This window comes from Raphanus sativus, unplaced genomic scaffold (genome assembly GCF_000801105.2).
Source record: "Raphanus sativus cultivar WK10039 unplaced genomic scaffold, ASM80110v3 Scaffold1783, whole genome shotgun sequence".
Classification (NCBI taxonomy): Eukaryota; Viridiplantae; Streptophyta; class Magnoliopsida; order Brassicales; family Brassicaceae; genus Raphanus; species Raphanus sativus.
In genome coordinates, this window is record NW_026617092.1 from 1 (window position 1) to 19,375 (window position 19,375).

The 19,375-nt window shown below is 37.5% G+C and overlaps 3 protein-coding genes, 1 long non-coding RNA gene and 1 pseudogene across 8 annotated transcripts; 2 read left to right on the top strand and 3 right to left on the bottom strand.

The window, feature by feature from the left end:
- Positions 1-134: 134 nt before the first annotated feature.
- Positions 135-3,737, bottom strand: LOC130504751 (glutamate receptor 1.3-like; annotated as a pseudogene).
- Positions 3,738-4,419: 682 nt separating this feature from the next.
- On the top strand, positions 4,420-6,915 carry LOC130504750 (uncharacterized). 3 transcript variants are annotated; one of them, XR_008941378.1, is made up of 7 exons: positions 4,420-4,775; positions 4,850-5,152; positions 5,396-5,618; positions 5,689-5,951; positions 6,056-6,214; positions 6,477-6,583; positions 6,665-6,915. It is a non-coding gene; the product is annotated as an uncharacterized LOC130504750 (long non-coding RNA). The 3 variants fall into 3 exon arrangements; XR_008941379.1 differs by having other exon boundaries at positions 4,864-5,152; XR_008941377.1 differs by having other exon boundaries at positions 4,420-5,152.
- A 2,420-nt stretch (positions 6,916-9,335) lies between these two features.
- Positions 9,336-12,084, bottom strand: LOC108812959 (FRIGIDA-like protein 3). Of its 3 annotated transcripts, XM_056999379.1 has the most exons (5): positions 11,826-11,980; positions 11,628-11,701; positions 10,441-11,447; positions 10,180-10,352; positions 9,336-9,985 (listed from the first exon to the last, which is right to left on the bottom strand). In XM_056999379.1, the coding sequence occupies exons 3-5, from the start codon at positions 11,435-11,437 to the stop codon at positions 9,545-9,547; spliced, it is 1,611 nt and encodes a 536-aa protein (XP_056855359.1). In that variant the 5' UTR covers positions 11,438-11,447; positions 11,628-11,701; positions 11,826-11,980; the 3' UTR covers positions 9,336-9,544. The 3 variants fall into 3 exon arrangements, with proteins under 3 accessions (XP_056855359.1, XP_056855358.1, XP_018440865.1); XM_056999378.1 differs by lacking the exon at positions 11,628-11,701 and having other exon boundaries at positions 11,843-12,084; XM_018585363.2 differs by lacking the exon at positions 11,628-11,701 and having other exon boundaries at positions 11,826-11,986.
- Positions 12,085-12,388: 304 nt separating this feature from the next.
- LOC108812060 (probably inactive leucine-rich repeat receptor-like protein kinase At5g48380) lies at positions 12,389-15,312 on the top strand. The gene is made up of 3 exons (XM_018584207.2): positions 12,389-12,693; positions 12,833-13,757; positions 14,066-15,312. The coding sequence occupies exons 2-3, from the start codon at positions 12,909-12,911 to the stop codon at positions 15,089-15,091; spliced, it is 1,875 nt and encodes a 624-aa protein (XP_018439709.1). The 5' UTR covers positions 12,389-12,693; positions 12,833-12,908; the 3' UTR covers positions 15,092-15,312.
- A 1,247-nt stretch (positions 15,313-16,559) lies between these two features.
- LOC108812064 (histone H3.2) lies at positions 16,560-17,170 on the bottom strand. Its single transcript, XM_018584211.2, has one exon. It carries the CDS (start codon positions 17,106-17,108, stop codon positions 16,698-16,700), a length of 411 nt encoding a protein of 136 aa, XP_018439713.1. The 5' UTR covers positions 17,109-17,170; the 3' UTR covers positions 16,560-16,697.
- Positions 17,171-19,375: the final 2,205 nt, after the last annotated feature.

A 19,375-nucleotide genomic window follows, 5' to 3' on the forward strand; every position in this document is an offset into this window, starting at 1 on the left:
AGTTACTGGACTGTGGTGTTGGATACGAAGTGATCGCAGGACACAGGAGTGAGAAATAAACATATTATATCTGCAACTTACAAGCAAGTATATGTCAAAACATTATTTATATTACAGACCTATTCCGGTTGAATCAAGCAATAATCATATCACACTGAACAGACAACCTTCTGGAGAAAGAAGGGCAAGGTTGTGCAGTGAGGTTTCTAGGTCAAGAGTCAGAGACGAACAACATCACAACAATTGTGTAAGCTAAAGACTAATTGGACACAACAACACACAAGACATAGAAACATCCACTATTACACACAAGAACAGAACCATCCACTTCACTTGTATGGGACCTTTTGCTATATTTGAATCAGTTTCTATCCTCTGTTAAGTTGAGCCATTTGCACCACCGCATTCCCGTCAAATGGGTCATGGAGGGGGATGGGATGGATAGTTTCCTGCAAAGAGAATCCTGAAATGTACAAGTCCTCGTCTCGAGAGAAATACGTTGAGGGAACTCATAAGATCTTTCCATCTATCACGTATCCACATAATGAGAAGTACTGCAAGAGCAAAAGCTGAAGACCCTCCAGTGATCATAAACAAACCACGAAACCTGTAAAGGTCTATAGGTTCTGATGTATCATCTATTATGTATGGCAAACGATTGTCAAACCATGCTTTTCGACATCTCGTTAAGCCTCCCTTTTGTCCTTAGCTCCGAGATTTCTTTGGACACCAAATGCACCAACTCGTCACCCTTTTGAAACATCTGAAACATGAACAACACTTTTGTCAGCAAGTGAAAAAAAGAAGATGAAGATAAAGAGAGGGACACATACGAATCCGAAACCGTTGGTGGTGATTTGTGGCTTGACCATGAGAAAACGATCAGGCTCCTCCCCAAGGAGGACATTGAGGTATGGCAACTCGTCGATAATGAATGCGACGGAGTTGTTCAACAAGGCTTTAGCATAATCTGTAGAGTTATTGAGGCCTCTGACATTCGTTGCATTGATGTTGGTACTAGCTAGGCTCGCATTTGCTATAAGTGATCCCGAAAGGTGACCTATAAAGTCTTTGTTGGAGTTGAATCTTATCTGTTGCACTGTCATCATTGATGTCAATGTCGCAGTGTAACTCGTTGTCAGTATCAGTACTGCAAATACCCAAACTGTAACCACAAATCTTGACAAGTTGGTTTTAGCTTCTCCCCTAGCATAAAGAGCAAGCAGAAAAAAGTGAAAAACTATTTTTTTGGTCAACTAAAACTAATAGAAATAAGTGAATCAGTGGCTGGTCCTGACCATGTTCTAGTGAAGTATTGGTTTATGGTCTCCAAATTTAGAAAGAAACAAAAAAAAAAAAATATATATATATATATATATATATATATATATATATATATATATATGTTTCTAATAAAAAAAGTTATATAAAATCCCTTACTAAATTGTTGTCTATAACCTCAAAAAATCTCAAGACCGGTCATGAGTGAATCCAACGCTAACGATTAATTATAACTTATATGAAACTATAAGTAATCTCATCTTTTTTTAGCAAGAGAATCGGCACAAACAGTTAAAGGTGAAAAAAATAATTTAAAGCATTACTTCAACCTCTTCTGACCGTACTAGTATTGGCATATATAAGAATTAATGTGAAAAATGCACTTACTGTGAGCATAAACAAGGGTAGAGAAGCCAAACCAAAGCATAACTCCAATCTGTTGAGACCAAGATCCCTGGAACTCAGTGTTCTCAGGTTTTTCTATCAACCAAACTATAATGCCCGTCAAGACAAAGAAAGCTGCACTTGTCATCCAAAGATCTGGTGTTAGAGGCTGAAAGAACACCCACATACCACTCTGCTTTGGTGCCACCATTCCAAGACCCAGTTCAGTATATGGTATTGTAAAATCAACATAACTCGATCTATTGGAAGTGATTGTAATATCTCCCACGGCCATATCATATTTGTCTTTCTGTGGGATCAATGGAGGTGGTTGAATTTTCCACACATTCTACATAAAATATTTGTAATCATAAACTGACCCAAGATTAATTAGTAGTACCTGGCTACTAAGTGTGTATGCAAGATTGTCGTAGTTAGGACCACCAGTCCAAAGTATGTACTCCACATCATAGTTGAAACGCCTAATGGAAGCATTGAAGACTTCTATACAGAACCCATCAGCAATTATTTTTTTTGTTACTGGATCAGTCATCCAACTCACCAGCTTTGGGAACCTGTTGCTAGATGTAACCAAAACCCTCAGCGTTTTTCTCTGACTTTCTCCTAGTTTGTGCCCTTGCGGACTTTGAGAAGACACACCGGGCCAGATTATGGTCTCTAGGTTGTTATCAGTAGAAGAAGACAAATGTCTTCTTTTGGTGAAACTACCATTAGGGTTCCATAATCCTACCCTTCTCTCACCTGATCCTATCAAGTTCACAATCTCAAACTTGTCTGACAAGAAACTCTTATTCTTGATTTGGAAGTTACCACTCAAACCCTTAAACCTACACTCTGTGATTGCCTCAAGGAGAGTTGATGATACATTTGGCATCCTTGTAACTTCCACTGCTCTCGCCAGCACCAAAGCTATATCATGAGCCCATACACCATAGATGCTCAACCGAGTTATCTCAGACCCAACAGCTTCTTCAACAGGCAGAGAATTTCTCCATCTTGAAGTGAAGTTTTGAAGCTCTTTTGACATTGGAATGTAAGTCTTGAAACCTACCACACCTTCCATTGCTTCTTTTGCATATTCATTGCCATTGTTCCCAAGGAAGCCGTTCATGCTTTTGGCAGTGAGGATCCAAGCAAACCCTTCAGACATCATCCCTAATTTCTCAGCACATGGGAAGAGATGAGTTGCAACAAGCTCAGATAAGTGAACCACAAAGACAGTTGTTCCCAAGTCCTTCAGCTTCCCTAGCTGATCCATCATAACCTCCTCATTTGAAGACACTGTAAAACCAACCTTGGACCGTATATGAACTCCGTTCTCGTTGAAATGGTCTACCATGAGCTGCATACTGTCTCTCCAGTCATCATCATCCTCATAAACAAGAGCAACACTGTTCCAATCAAACCCATGAATGAAAGCTGTAATGCCCTTTGCCTCGGAGGAAGAATCATGCGTGGCTTGGATCAAGTGACCATACTTTCTTAATGACAATGAAGTCGGAGAGTTGAGTGAAATCACAGGAACCCTAGCTTGCTCCCCAATCTCCGCCAAAAGCTTTGTTTCCTGCAACGAGTTCCCGCCAATAATAGCCTCCACTCCTACGGTTTGCAGCAGATCAACAGCTGTTTCATTCAGAAAAGACAGAACATAGGTAGATTGTGAGTGAATGTAGACAAGAGAAGATTGAAGGTGGAATGATGGAGTACGTTACCAGAAGCTAGAGCAAGGAGAGGCTCTCCTCGAGAGTTTCTGATCGAAAGAGAGACTCTCGTTTTGTAATCACTGTTGACGGCGTAGAAATCAGAAAGCGCCAAGGAAACAGAGCTTCTCACTATCTTTCCCTCCACGGAACCCAAATCCAAAACCAACCCGACCCGGACACTAACCCGTTTTTGCTCGGATCCAGAGCCTTCATTAACCGCGTCGGTTTGGTTCGAAACAAAACAGTTAGAGGAGATGAAGAGAAACAGAACAGGAAGAAGTGAAACCAGAGTTTGGTTTTGGATCCCAAACCTCTTCATTAGAAAGAAGTTTCCAATTGCAAAGGAAAAAACAACATACACGTTCTACATGAACATTTTTATTATACTTTTACTATATATAACCAGTCGATTCTAGCCAACCCATAACGTGTTTTTTTTTCCTCTTGTAGAACTATTCCACACTAGAATAAGATTATAATACAAAATATATTCGTATGGTTGAAATGTTCCGAAGTTTCAGCTTGTATTTTGAGGTTGGCTACTCTTTTGTCAATCATATTATTATTTTAGGGAGTTCAATTGTATTTTTCTAATGTTTTAGTCAAAGAAAAGAAAGGAAAATAAGGATTTTATAGTGTAGAAAAATCGTTAGACGGATCAATGTTAGCAACAAAAGTATTTGTCAACGGTTGTCAATGATCTCATAAAAAAACTAATTTTTTGTGGATAACAATTTAGATGATGTAGTTAGACAGAAATTTTTTATAAGGCAAATAGTATTATTTGTTCTCGAATCGTTTATGTAATTTTTTTTATAATTATGATATCATAATAAATCAGCATAAAACAAAAGAATAAACTTTTTAACAAACTTGGTCTTGAATTATCTTGAAGAATCTAACAATATTAAAAGGCAAATATAATCAACTCTCAGCCTATCCACGTCACCAAATTAAATTAGCCAATGAAGAAGTTTGATTTTGCCACGTCAAACTGAGCTTGGCCCATAAACCCATTTGTTTGTGAAATATCGTCATCTCAACTCTTCGACATCTCATCTCTTCGTCAGGCTATGAAACTCTTCGAACCTCATCTCTTAGTCTTTTCTCCTTCTTGAACGTATGGATCAAACCATTCATGAGTGTGCAGTGAATCCTCTAGAGATCTCATTAATGGGTTCCTTTCGCCTATCTTTCTCTGAGTTTCTTTATAACCATCATATTTTCCCCACATTTCTTACACACAAACTCTTTCAAGCCATGAATTCTAACAGCAAATCTTCAGTTTCCGGCTATCTTATCTTGAAGAAACCAACCGGAAATTTCTCTTAAAACTGGTCCGATTCAAGCTCTAAACTGCCTCTTGACGGCCACCGTTGCTATTAGGTACGATTCGCTGATATTTCCAAAACTTTAAACCCCATCCCAACAGAGATCACTGTACCGCTTCTCATCTTTAGGTCGCTATTGGCAGAGTGTTGTAAGACTCCTTTGATTCTGAAAAGCTCGGTCTTGATCTGTTACGGGTCCATGGCAAGGTAGCCAGGCTTACAGTTTCCTTATCAGCTCGAAGCTGAATACGCTGTTAACGAATCCAAACGATCCATCTTCTTCCCCAAAACAGTCGGGTCTGATTAGGATTTGCTCTCTTCCGATGAACAACGGGTCAGACGAGTCCTGAGCCAAGAACCCGTAGAGAGATTTCTATGCCAAGTCAGCAACCATCTCGGCTTCGGAGCAGCTCAAGACCTCTGCTATTGATTGTACGTGTCTCTGGCTTTTGAGTTTTTTTTTTAAGTTTCTGCCTTTTGGGTTTTTTTTTTAAGTTCATATTTTAAAAATCTATTCAACATTTTGATTCATGTTTGACGTAAAAGCAATCATCTTGACCTTGCTCTCTATTTTTTGAGCTATGTTTAATTGCATATGATTACTATAGCAGAGCTTCGATACTTCTTTACGGTATTAATATCTGCTTTTACTGAACTCTGATTGATTATTACCAGGATCCACAAAAGAAGCAGCATTATGGGATTGACCTTAATATTCACACACCTCATGTTGAGATGCATGAGAAGCCTTCTTTTCTCGAAGCTGAATAGCCACGAGCTATCACCGAGTTATGCAGTTTAAATCATATTGAAGAAGCTGCTGTTCTCTGTATGGAGATTATGTTTTGCGTCTATCTCAGCACCACAATGTCAAAGAAGTCACTGAATGGTGTCTAAGGTTGTTTTCCTTTCCCATATATGTTCTCTCCATCATTGGATGATGTTGACATAATATTCTTTCTTTGCAGGCAAGTGGAATACCAATTTCAGAGATTCGTCAGCACAGTTTCTTGCTGTATAACGAAGTTACGCAACACACACCGTCACAGGCTCACAGCAGTCAAGGGAATGCTTACCATAATTTTTTTAATAATTGTGCTCTCATTTGTCCTTTAGAGATTAGCTATGATATCTAGGCGCAACACAAGATCTTTTCACTTCTCAATCTGACGGTATACTGTTTTGATAAATGAATTGTTGCTAAGTGGGTTTGGTTTCCCTAATATTTTAGGTGAGCTTTGCTTGAAATCATGTTAACCTCTTTGAATATAGTTTATTGATCCATGTGTTTGCTCACATGGCTTTTCAAATTTTCTTTATCTTTAATATATGTAGAGAGCTCAAAGAAATATTGAGGCTGGTCAAGAAATACAGACAATCCAGTGGATTATGGCGAACATACGGATTGACAGAGTATTTGGAGTCGGCTTTTCTGGGCTTAGATTGTGGATGGAATCACTTTGCTTTGAAGTATATGGTACAAGTTGAATCTATGTGAGTTGTAGAGCTACGATAATCTTAGTCTTCTGTCATGATTAAATCTTCTGTCTTTCTCTGACCGTTATCGGTGAAAGTTATACCATCTTTTGACTTTAAAGATTCTGAATCATGTGTAAAAAAGTTTCTTAGTACATGAAAAACGTTTACACTTTTCTCATCAGAAAAAAACATAAACTTTATTATTTGGATTGTTTTTTGCTTGCTTCTATGATAATTGTACTTGCTTTGTGAGCTTAAGGTGGTTACACAATTACAGGTATTTGATCTTACAGAAGTGAAACCCATTGTACGATACAGTTTGGCGTCTTTGCAGAGAAACGAGATGAATGTGCAAGAGAGTACAGAGAAAGGATGCAGTTTATGGTGAGCAATATATATACATCTTTAACCTTTACCTTATGGGAATTAGATTTTTTAAGTTAGTGGAAATTATGATGATGATAGGTGGCAGTTGGTGATGTCCAGTTGGTTGGGTTCTTGGTTGTCTCGATACAACTTGGCTCTAAAAAATCTTCAATCCAAATTGTAACAAGAAACATCTAGATTCTACCAGAGACGAGCCAGGTTTTGATTTGTCTACACTTGATCGATATGGAGAAACTTCTTGGACAATAATTTGTAGCTATTTTTTCTCTGATTGACATGGTTTTAATATCTCCATTTGCTTAAAATGCAGTAAGATATATTCGTTGGTAGTTTCGTTCCTTGCTGCAGTGTATAACAAAAGCGAAATAGTTTTTTCCCCAAAGAAAATTAGAATTTAGCTCAAAAGTTGTAATGTCTGCATCAGCAGAGGTGCTTCAAATGTATCTCGCATGGAGACAACAGGTCTGTAAGACATTCTGACCTCAGGTGATGGTGATAATAGGTGGAAGGTGGTTTTAGTGGCACTGATGATGAGGATATGTGGCAGGTGGTGATGGTACAGTTGGTTTGGTTCTTGGTTTTCTCGACGAGATACACAAAGAATGGCATGATGCTTTTGACATACACAACTTTGCTATGTAACACTAAAATTGTTCAATCCAAATTATGATAAAAATATATGTTTTATACATGGAGAATAACTTAATCGTACAATAAGCAAACATAAAAAATATAGCAGTAACAAACAATACTAACTTTTATATTGTGTATCTAATTAAGATACTAACTCTATTACATTGAGTCAATTATTTCTTTCTTTCGCAGTATCTAACTCAAATTTAAGAAAAAATGTATAACATAAAATCAAAGTACCAATTTATTAAAAAATAAATGTATAAGAGTACAAAAATAAATCATGATTTCTGTAGATTCAAAGTATATACATAACTCTTTGCAGTTTTGGTGTGTATAATTATTTTCTTGATGATATATTCTTTGATTGTTTTGAGCTGGAATATAAACGGAACATATTTGCTTTGTTCCATTTAATTATGTAACTATACATGCTTTACGATGTTACATACAATTTTCAGAAAACATTTGCAAGTAGTCTGGTTCCTCTTAATTTTAGATTATTAATGATTACGATACATTTAAGTTATTTGGTTAAATTACATTTGGTTTACTCTAACCTCTTCAAAGTAAATTATTTGTTATGATGGGGTATAAAACTCAAGTAAATTTTGCTAGAAATGTAGTACTCTATTACTTTATAATACTATTTATAAAATATTTTAAAATAACATGAGTGACATTTCCAATAAATATTATTTTATAAAAAAAGTTCAGAAAATGCTAAAATAATTTTAAAAACGTAATTAGTAAAACACTAAAAATTAAAGAAATTCCATTATAAAAAATTCATTATAAATTGAATATCTAATATAAACTGTAAACATAATTTTTTGTTACATAAAATATAATAACTATTATTTATAAAATTATTGAAAATATTTATATATTAATTTAAAATATAATTATTTATAATTTTATCACATTACATTTGATTTTCGATTGATTTAGTTTGGAGGCGGGTGTATTATTATCGTGAAAAAATAGTTATTGTAATAATATTAAAACATGATACTATAAATAAAAAATATTAGTTATTCTTATTTTAAATTTTTCTTAAAACATATCAAATTCCAATGGGAATCAAATAATCAAATATTAATCATTACATTGTCCTTATATTGTTATTTAATACTTTTGTATTTAATAAAAAACTACGAGTGGTCTTTTCAATTCACACCAACAAATTTTAATAAAATTTACAATAAGATCCTAGAATAAAAACAGTTTCAAGTAAATTTTCAATTTTTTATGAAGTTAAAATAATATTTTAGTATAAAATAGTCTTAATATATATTCTCCCGCCCACCCGTAGGACAAAAAAAAATCCTGCATTTTTATTAGTTAATATAGAAACAATTGGAGTAGTTAAATTAGGCTAAACAACAACAAAAAATGGAAGTGAAGATAGTCCTATGTGGTGTTGATAGCCGAAAATAAACAAAAAAGGATTCTAGGGGGATTTGAACCCTGGTTTTGGTGTGTATATGGCAGCTATTCTACCATCAAAGCAATGTCATGTTTTGAAGATTTGTGGACGAAATAGTACATATTGAACATCAATCATTTTCTGCGCGTAGCGCGGACATCGTATCTAGTATTAGTAATGTTGAAAAAATAGGCAGACGACAATTAAATGTTTTATAGGAGATTATTTCTTAGACTGCGTCTACACCAACTTGTTTAATGACTGTAGATCGATTTTCTAAAAATCATTCTATACAAATCGCTTCTTTTAAATCCGATTTCTCGGTTTGTTTTGGTTAGTACCAAGTATTCCTCTTTTAGGTTTTTGTTTTGGGAGATTTCTTTCATGTGTTTTTTTTTGCTGAAATTTTTTTCTTTCTTTCATGTTCAGCCTTAAAAAAGAATTGATTTGTCATCTAAACATGTGTTTAGTGGGAAGTCTCCCGCTAAACCGACTTATATAACACTAATATTTAGTGCCTGTTTATATTACTAGTTACGCTGCCATTGTTGCCTCGTAGGTCTTTTACACTAAGAATTTGTGAGAAGATCAAAATACAATTGTTTCCTTATGTACGTACACTAAGAACGGTTTTAGTATGATGGATTTTCTTATTTTTATTTTCTTCCCTGGGAGCAAGAAAGAAAATAATACAACAGTGAAAATATAATTAATAGAAATTCTGAGTTTTTTTGTTTTGAGTAGGGTTGATCCTTAAAAATACTAAAATCATCCATACACAACAAACAATGTAACATCGAAGGAAAATGACTAGTAGGAGAGGAGGGGTTAAAGAGCTGCTGCCACTAGTTAACACCATAGAAGAGAAAGAGTTACGGTCACATTCACCATCAACCTTAGTGAAAGTAAGCAGGAGGAGGAGCCTGGTACTGATAGCAGTTTCCGTAGAAGTTTCCATGAGCAGCAGCAGCAGCGGGACTGAAACTGTAAGCCTGAGGAGGAGGATGAGCTTGTGCTGCCATGATTGGACCCCTAAGGAAAGGTCTGTTGTCATACACATACTGCGGATACCTCTCAGGTATCACTCTACCATATCCTGTCTTGCTGTTATTGTTGTTATTGTTGTTGTTTTCAGTGGCCCGGGGTTGAGGACCACGTGGTCGCTTTGTCTGAGGCTTTGTGGGCTCCGTTGCTCTCTTTTTCTCAGCTTTGGCCTTCTCCAGCTGGAGAATCCTTTTGTGAAGTGGCTCAACTGGGTACTGCTCTTCCAGGTCATGCTCTTCCACACACTTTATCACAGCCTTAAGACTCGTCAGCTCCCTCTCACTGAACTCATCCTGCATTAGTACATAAATAAATATGATAATCTGATCTTGACGTTTCAAGTTTCAAAGGGTTTAGAACTCTGAAGTAAAAGATGACCGCTAAAACAGAGCTAAGAGACGTTCCAACGAGGTAAGATTTAACTAAGCAATGTGCATTATCTTACAAGTAATGTGTAACACAAGCTATCAAGTAAGAGAACACTAGCCTGAACAGCAGGAGATGCATTGCCAGGTCTGCCTTGGGAGGTAGATCTACTTGCCTCAGTCAAGTAACATTTAAGCAACTCAACAGGTGGGAACTGTTCGGTGAGTCCAAACGCAAATGCCAAGTTCACAGCATCAATCTGTTTACCACTGTTCACTAGAACTTCAATCACACCTGCAAATAAACAGAACGGTAAGACCAATATTTACTTCATAACATGCAGTAGAATCAGCCATATATCTTTTAAAATTAGAGAACAAACCAGGCATTTTTTGAGACAATCCAAGAGAACGGCAAAGCTCAGCAGCCTGACGGCGACGTGATACCATAGGGATCAGCTTCAAGATCTCATCCTCCTCAAACTCGGAAACAACACCAAAAGTGGCAAGCAATTGCAAGAAAGCATGAGCCTCCAAAGAGTTACCATTGCCAGCAGCATCCATGTCAAGACTCTCCAGCAGTGGACTCCATCCTTCCGCAACACCTTTAGCTCTATCCTTAACATCTTCCGAGAGAACATCAGCAACGGAGTTACTGTCCAGACCATACAACAGTACGCCAAGGCACTCCATCAACATGACACAAGTCCTCCGCATTCCCAAGAGGTTAGCGTCTTTCTTCCCATCACTGGTTGGTGGTGGATAAAACCCTTCCAAAGCGTCCAACACTAAACTAGCCGGATTCGCCGCAGCCCTGAACGCCACAGGAATCTCTTCTTTTAGTAGAACAAGGTTCTTGCGGTTGTCTGATACAAACTTGTGTAGCCCCGCTGAGTCCATATCCCTGCACAGCTTCACTAACTGTGGATAAGCCTTCACCTCAACAACATCTTGCACAGTACCATCCACATCCTCATCATCAGCAGCAGAAGCAAAGGCTTCTGTACTCTTGACGTTGTTGTTGTTGTTGTTGTACTTATCCAAAGCAGTGTTGATGGCGAACACAGCTGCGTCTCTCTTCTTCTGAAGCCTCTCCAGCGACGCCTTCTCCTTGGCCTCCACGGCTGCTTTCTTCTTCTCCAGAAGCTCTTGAGCCTTCCTTGTTTTGGTCTCGTACTCTTTCTCTTGATCCTCGAGCTCGTGGAACCGTCTCTTCAAAGACCTCTCGAGCCCGTGAAAATGCTCCTCGAGTTCGTTCCACTTGAGATTAAGCGTTACGGCGCGCTGGCTTTCGAGCTCGGCAAAGGCCTTTTGGAGCTGCTGGATCTTGGATGATGTGGAGTCCATGAGGGAAGCAACTGACCTGGTGTTGTCCTCCATCTTGAAAGAGCTAAAGAAGGAATAAAATGAGTATGAAAAGAAAACAAATTAAGAATCCGACATTAGAGGCCAGAGATAAAAAAAATATAACACGTCAGAACAGTAACATAATATTCACTTTACTATAATGATGAATAAATATATCCACACAGATAATGGAATAAATATAAATTTAGAAACAAAAGATTACCGATTCAAAACAAGTCTATTCTCCAATCTGCCAATAGAGCTCCTAGATATTAATCCCAAATGACAAACAACTACCTAATAAACCATCAAGCCCATGGTAACAAAGATCAGTCAAAACTATCAGGAAACCCTAGCTACAGTGGAGACATGATCAAGTAAAGACAATACACTACAAGTCTACAAGAGATAACAGCTATACCTGGGAAAATAACAGACCTAAGTAAGAGATCAAGAAGCAGAGGAAGATGGTAGATCCATCTCGAGCGATCGAGAAATTTTCGTGAGAAGAGGAAAGTGAAATTCGGAAAGGAAAGTCGAAGGGAGGCAAAAGGAAAGTGGTTTATTATTACACACAGACACTTTCTATCTTCGTTGTCTTTCTTTTCTTTTGGTAATAAGTGGAGGCACGTGACAGCAAAGTGTGGTGGCTCATTCTCCACCATCCGGCTCCACGAGACAATCGTAGTGGCTCGATTCATGAATTTTATAGAATGTCCTTTCTTTGAAGTTTTAATTCGTCACGTGAGTTTGTCTGAATCTGCCGGGAACTTGACTTAAAAAGGCCCAAAAAAGAATCTATTTTAAATATATGGGCCCTAAATAATATTGGGCCGATATTGTTGTTTGTCCATGTGTCGATAATATAATGGTGTTGAAAAAGTCAAAAGCGGAAGAAAAAAAAACAAAACACTAAACGCGCAAAGACTTGACCGGTTGGTTGGTTTAAAAGTCATAGCGTTCTCATCAGATTGTCTTTGCCCCATTCTTCACGAAGTCTGAATCTTCCACACATATATAATAGAGGCGATCTAGTCAACGACACACCAAGACAAAGACCGACGACTCCACTCTCTCTCTCTCTCTTTCTCTCTCTTTTATTTATTTTTATTAAAGAAGTCCTTTCTTCATTCACGCTTTTCCTCCTCCTTACATTAACACTTTCCCCCACAACAGATGCGCCAACTTCTTCTTCCTCATTCAACTCAAACACACTTGAAACAGAAACAGAAAGTATTAGCACGACCAAGACCAAAGCTCCTGCCTTTGTATCTCTAATTCTTGCCTTCGTAAGTAAAGCTGATAGACTTTCTTGAATTATCATTTACCTTTCGAGTCAACTCATTTCAAGATCGCTTTCATCTTCTTGTTTCGGTTTCGAATTTTTCCACCTGATTTATTGCTATTTGTATTTTCTTTTGCTTCCAGGACTTTGGATGCTCATCAGAGACAACCCTAGTTTCTAGCAACTTTACTCTGTTTCTGTAGATTCTAGGAGGGGGATATGATGGTGAGTAGGTTAGTATTAGCAGTTTTAATCACGAACTGTCTCTGTTCACTCCTCCTCTCTAGCTTGATCGGTGCAACAAATGAAGCCAACGTTAACTGCTTGAGGACCATTTATAAACAAGTTAAAGATCCTAACGGATATTTAACGAACTGGGTGTTTAGCAACCAGACTGCTGGTTACATCTGCAAGTTCAATGGTGTGGCTTGCTGGCATGATGATGAGAACAGGGTTTTGAGCATTAAGCTCGGTGGTTATGGTCTCGAAGGAGAGTTCCCTGTTGGGATTAAGAATTGCACTGATCTAACAGCTCTAGATCTTTCTAGAAACAACTTCTCTGGACCTTTACCATCCAATATAACCTCATTCATTCCACTTGTTACAACTCTAGACCTCTCTTACAATCAATTCACTGGTCAAATCCCTCCCAGTATCTCAAACATTACCTTTTTGAACTCTCTTATGCTTCAGCACAACCAGTTCAGTGGTACCCTTCCTGCCGAGCTTGTGCTCCTAGGACGGCTAACTAAGTTCTCTGTGGCTTACAATGGTCTCACAGGTCCTATCCCAGCTTTCAATGAAACCACATTGAAAATTGTGGTGGGTGACGTTGATAATAACCAAGGTTTGTGTGGTAAGCCTCTGGATCCATGCAAGGGTCCTAAGAGCTCTCGTGGCAAAGTTATTGTTATAGCAGCAGTTGGTGGACTCTCTGTGGCGGCACTAGTCGTTGGGACTGTTCTCTTCTTCTACTTCCGTAGATTGGCTGTTGTTAGAAAGAAGTTGAGAGATGATCCTGAAGAAAACAGATGGGCAAGAATCTTGAAAGGACAGAAAGGTGTCAAGGTAAACATTTATTACACACACATACTAATGTTGTTATTAGGCCTGAGAGTTCGGTTTTTGGTTCGGGTATTTTGGTTTTTGGTTTTAGAAATTTAGGAACCGTTTGGTTATTTACTAATTTTGGTTTGGTCCGGTGTCGGTGTCGGTTTGCAAAATTGGGAACTCGTTAATATCCAAAATAATTTCGGTTCCGGTCGGTCAGTTTCGGTTTCGGTTATTTCTGTTCTTTGGTTCGGGATAAATGTGTCCATGCCTAGTTGCTATGTTCTGAGTTTCTGATTATATGTTTGGTGTTTGTGTGTCTTCAGGTTTTCATGTTTAAGAAGTCAGTTTCAAAGATGAAGTTAAGTGATCTTATGAAGGCAACAGAGGAGTTCAAGAAAGATAACATCATTGGGAAAGGAAGAACAGGAACTATGTACAAAGGAGTGCTTGAAGACGGGACTCCTCTTATGGTAAAGAGGTTGCAAGATTCTCAGCACTCTGAAAAGGAGCTTGATTCAGAGATGAAGACTTTGGGATCTGTAAAACACAGAAACTTGGTCCCTCTTTTGGGATTCTGCATTGCCAAGAAGGAGAGGCTTCTTATATACGAGTACATGCCTAACGGTTACCTTTATGATCAGTTACATCCCTCAGATGAAGACTCTTTCAACCCTATGGACTGGCCTTCAAGGCTGAAGATAGCTATTGGCGCTGCAAAAGGACTAGCGTGGCTTCATCACAGCTGCAACCCGAGGATCATCCACCGCAACATAAGCTCGAAATGCATATTGTTGACTGCAGACTTCGAGCCTAAGATCTCGGATTTTGGTTTAGCTAGGCTGATGAATCCCATTGATACTCATTTAAGCACATTTGTCAATGGGGAGTTTGGTGATTTCGGTTATGTTGCTCCTGAGTATTCAAGAACCATGGTGGCAACTCCTAAAGGAGATGTATACAGCTTTGGGGTTGTGCTTCTAGAGCTAGTGACGGGGCAAAAAGCAACGAGTGTGACAAGAGATTATTCTGAAGAAGAAGACAAGGAAGAAAGCAGCTTCAAGGGTAACCTTGTGGAATGGATTACAAAGCTATCGAGCGAGTCAAAACTGCAGGAAGCGATTGACAGGTCTTTGGTTGGAAAAGGTGTGGATGATGAGATCTTCAAAGTGCTTAAAGTAGCATGCAACTGCGTTTTACCGGAAGTACCAAAGCAGAGGCCTACCATGTTTGAAGTGTATCAGTTTCTGAGAGCTATTGGAGAGAGCTACAACTTCACCACTGAAGATGATATCTTAGTTCCATCTGAATCAGGAGAAGGTGATTTCATTGAAGAGCTCATAGTTCGCTGATCAAAGTGGAAGGGTGAGAGTTGTGAAACGTTATTTAGTCCTAGCAGTGCCAAGATATACATATATATATATATCGGTTTTGTCTTTTATTTATTTTTGGTTTCTCCTCTTTGATAGTGTGGTTGTAATATAAAATAATATTGTTAGATGCGCTGTCTCACATTACTGCTACACTGAGCTTTGAGTGTTTTAAGTACAGCCACTGGTTTGGTCTTGTGGCTGCTGCATCTGTTCAGTTTTTCAAAAAAAATTGCTGCTTGAGAAAAGCTGGAAAGGCTACTGATTAAATTTCATTTGAAACAAGGGGTTCCAAAACTATAATACTACAAAACTTTGGTTCTGTTCAAAGAACTAATATAAATGAGTATCATGATTAAAAGAAAGCAGTTAAAGAAAATTGGGTGACAGAAGAAAAATGCTTGATGAGCTTGTGAAGATGTCATCCTGATAGAAACAAAAAAAGCTTACAAATCCTTTGTCCTAGAAAATGGATTCACCGTTCTAGTACAATGGATTTATAAACTTTCAAGCTTTTATCAGGATGACAATCATCACTAGCTCATCAACTTTTTCTTCTTTCACCCAAATTTTTTCGACTGCTTTTTTAAAATCAAAGTCATCTATTAAACACAGAAAAGCTAAAAAAATAAACATGGTGAAGAGTTTATTGATGAAGCCACCATGTTTACTCTTTGTCCTCATCATCGTCCACCACAACTGAGTTCAAAGCCTTCACTCTCTGGATCAGACAAAGCCTCCTCTCATCATAGTAAGTCTCTTTGGGTTGTACCTATTAATCATCATCCAAAACCAAATTTTCAGAGCCTAACACCGCACTATGCCTAGTTGATCTGTCATGACTCACCCTGAACAAAGCAAAACAAGCCACACTCATTCAATCATCATCCACTATGACAACAAAATCAATTCATCTACAATATCAGATTATCTAGTCTAAGGTAAAAGCTGAAGAGAGACACCTCAGTGAATAACAAAGAGGTATACAAAAATCACCTTGATGGCACCAAACACACGGTTTCCTCCAGGTGGTGGTCATAACAAGTCCAACATCGAGAAGAGCACGGAAGGGCCTTCTGGTATCAGTAAAGTAATCTTCTCCAGTGTCCTGTATGAGAACATAAATGGTGTATCTAAGCATACATGTAAACACTGTAAAAAATTGAGAGACAATTATCAAGCAGTTATAACTTATAAGGGTTAAACTCTATTACCTGAAGCATGGTTAGTAAGACCAGCTTTAAGGCCATAACGAGAAAGCTCATGAGCATTAGGCAGACGCAAGAACAATGCCACCGGTGATAGTGGCAGACACTATTTGAGCAGTATTGTCCTTGTTGATCTATAGCAAAGTGAACGGCATATTTATCTGATTAGACCTGTTAATTGTGATTAGCTTATGTAATGAATGTAATGTCGACCGTCTAGTGGTCAAACATACGAAGAGCAATGGGCAAATACGATTTATATTAAACTTAACAAACTTTGACATTTCGTCGAACACCTTCGAGACTATTATAACAAAGGCTAAAACATTACACATAACAAGTCACCATTAACGAGCTAAACAGAGATCATAAGAGTGTCTTCAAGCTCTTTCACCACGGATCCTCCTCGCCAGCTGGATATCCTTGGGCATGATCGTGACTCTCTTAGCGTGAATCGCACAAAGATTCGTGTCTTCGAACAATCCGACGAGGTAAGCCTCAGCAGCCTCTTGTAACGCGGCGACGGCGCTGCTCTGGAACCTCAGATCGGTCTTGAAATCCTGAGCGATCTCGCGGACCAGACGCTGGAAAGGGAGCTTGCGGATCAGAAGCTCGGTGCTCTTCTGGTACTTCCTGATCTCTCTCAGCGCGACGGTTCCGGGACGGAACCTGTGCGGCTTCTTCACTCCTCCGGTGGCCGGAGCGGATTTTCTCGCGGCTTTGGTCGCGAGCTGCTTCCTCGGGGCTTTGCCTCCGGTGGATTTCCTTGCGGTTTGCTTGGTGCGAGCCATATCGGAATCAAATGGTTAGGATTAGTTTCTTCTTCTGGAGAATGTTGAATGTGAGATTTGATTGTGAAGGATGAGTTGGTTTTTATCATGAGTTTTCTTGAAATTTAGTCCGTTGGATTTAAAAGTGCTATCTACGGCTGAGATTTTCGAGATTTCGATCCGCGTGTTCCCCTTGCCAACCAATTAAAATAGTCCACGTCATGTTAAGCATGTTTCACCCATCCGCGTGATGTTACTATGGACCAATTAAAATCATTCTTTGCAAGACCACGACACCTTTTAGCGCTTACTTCCAAAATGTTTTGAACTTTCTCGCGCCACTCGAAAATTTTGGCCGTCAAATTATTTCGAAAAGATGAGTATTTGTATACAAACATAATGGGCTCATGTGTTATGAGTTCGTAGTAAAGTGTGACGTATTTATTTATAAGAATTTATAAGAGCCTCTGGGCCAACTATTTCTTTTAACACAATACTTAAGAGGAAAATAGTTAACGTTAGGCCTTGACCTTCAGTGGCCAGTTTGGTAACGGTCCGGATGATTCGGATTTTCGGATTTTTGGGGTTATGCTTAAAAGTACCATTCGGTATTTATTAATTATCAGATCGGATTCGGTTCGGTTTTTTCCGAGTTCGATTCGGATCGGATGTAACCAATGTTTAAAATCGTTCACAGACATACTTTTTAAACCTCAAAAAGTGACAAATTTTTGTTTCAAAATATATAAATTGTTTACAAATCTAACTAAATATTAGTTAAACTAACTAAATTAGCTAAAAATAATTCAAAATAACAAATAAAACAAACTACAAATATATTTTGAATAGTCAAAAATAGCTAAATCACCTTAAAATATATCAAAAAATTAACATATTTAACTAATTTCAGATATTTTCAGATCATAATTCAGATTTCGGATCGGTTTGGGTTATAACCAACTACCAAATTACTAAGCTCATAAGTTCCGTTTGGATATTTTTGTACTCTCTATGTTCCAAAATACTTGATGTTATGGATGATGGCACAAGAATTAAGGAATGTATTTTTATCTTAAAAAGTAGCATCGAAAAGAAAAATTAAAACTAATCCAACCAATCATCAAAAAGATTATAAGACTCTATTGGTCACACAGCTTTCAATAAAGCTATAACTAATATAAAAATATCAAAACATCATCTATTTTGAAACATCCAAAACTCTCCAAAACATCATCTAATTTGGAACGGAGGGAGTATAACAGTTCGGATTCAGTTTCTGTTTTTCCAGTTCGGGTTTAGGTAGGTACTTCGGGTTGAGGTAAAACCGCCCATATCTAATTAACGTAACAATGGACCTGCTGAGAGCATCTGAACAAATTTTGGGTTGGATCCTCGCCCAACCGCCGTTGACCACTGAACAAAACTTTTGAGAGGTTAGCTTGTTAGTTGTTATTGCTTCCAAGACCAAATTTCTCTATATTCGTAAAACATAAATGAAAAACGACCAATCCGGTCCAATCCATTACTGACTTGCATTGATTGATAAAGTAAATCGTATTTAAAAAATTGACTCCCTAATTTGAATGTGATATATATATTCGTTTCACGCTAGTTAAATTGTTTAAATAATAGATTAACTGATAAAAATCATCCCTAAAGTTAATATATATATATATATGATATCAAGTAAAAAAATAAAACCTTTTAAGTTTAACTAATAATCTTTTAATATTATACCTAAAATCTATTTAATTATAACCCCTGGATTATAATGATGCAACACTAAATATTAAGTTACTAATTTAGTATATTATTGGTACGAAATTTGTAAAGTAATATACAAATTAAAAACTAAAGTTCGCTAAAATATTAGTTTATGCTTAAAATTTCCTTTATTTCTACTCAAAATTTCCTTTGTATCTACTTTAGATTTCCTTCACTTTAAGTTCTAAACGAATTACATTTTTCTATATTGAATACAAATCAATTTTTGACTCGTATAATAGCGCAAAATAGCATATCACAACCAGCTTTAAAATGTGCATACTCAAGTACTTTTATGAACGACAAATAGACCTCATCTCTAGAAGATTGATTTGTAGATGAACTACTTACTTGGTCCTTTTGTATGGAGCCATTGATTGGTCTTTCCATCTCGGCACCCTTCATTCATGACATTTGGCTGTTCATGTGCGCTTCCAATGTCTACAACTTGCTTTCCTTTTTTTACTTTACAACATAAATAGAGAAATGAAATTATAAAATAAACATATTGAATAAACCTGTAG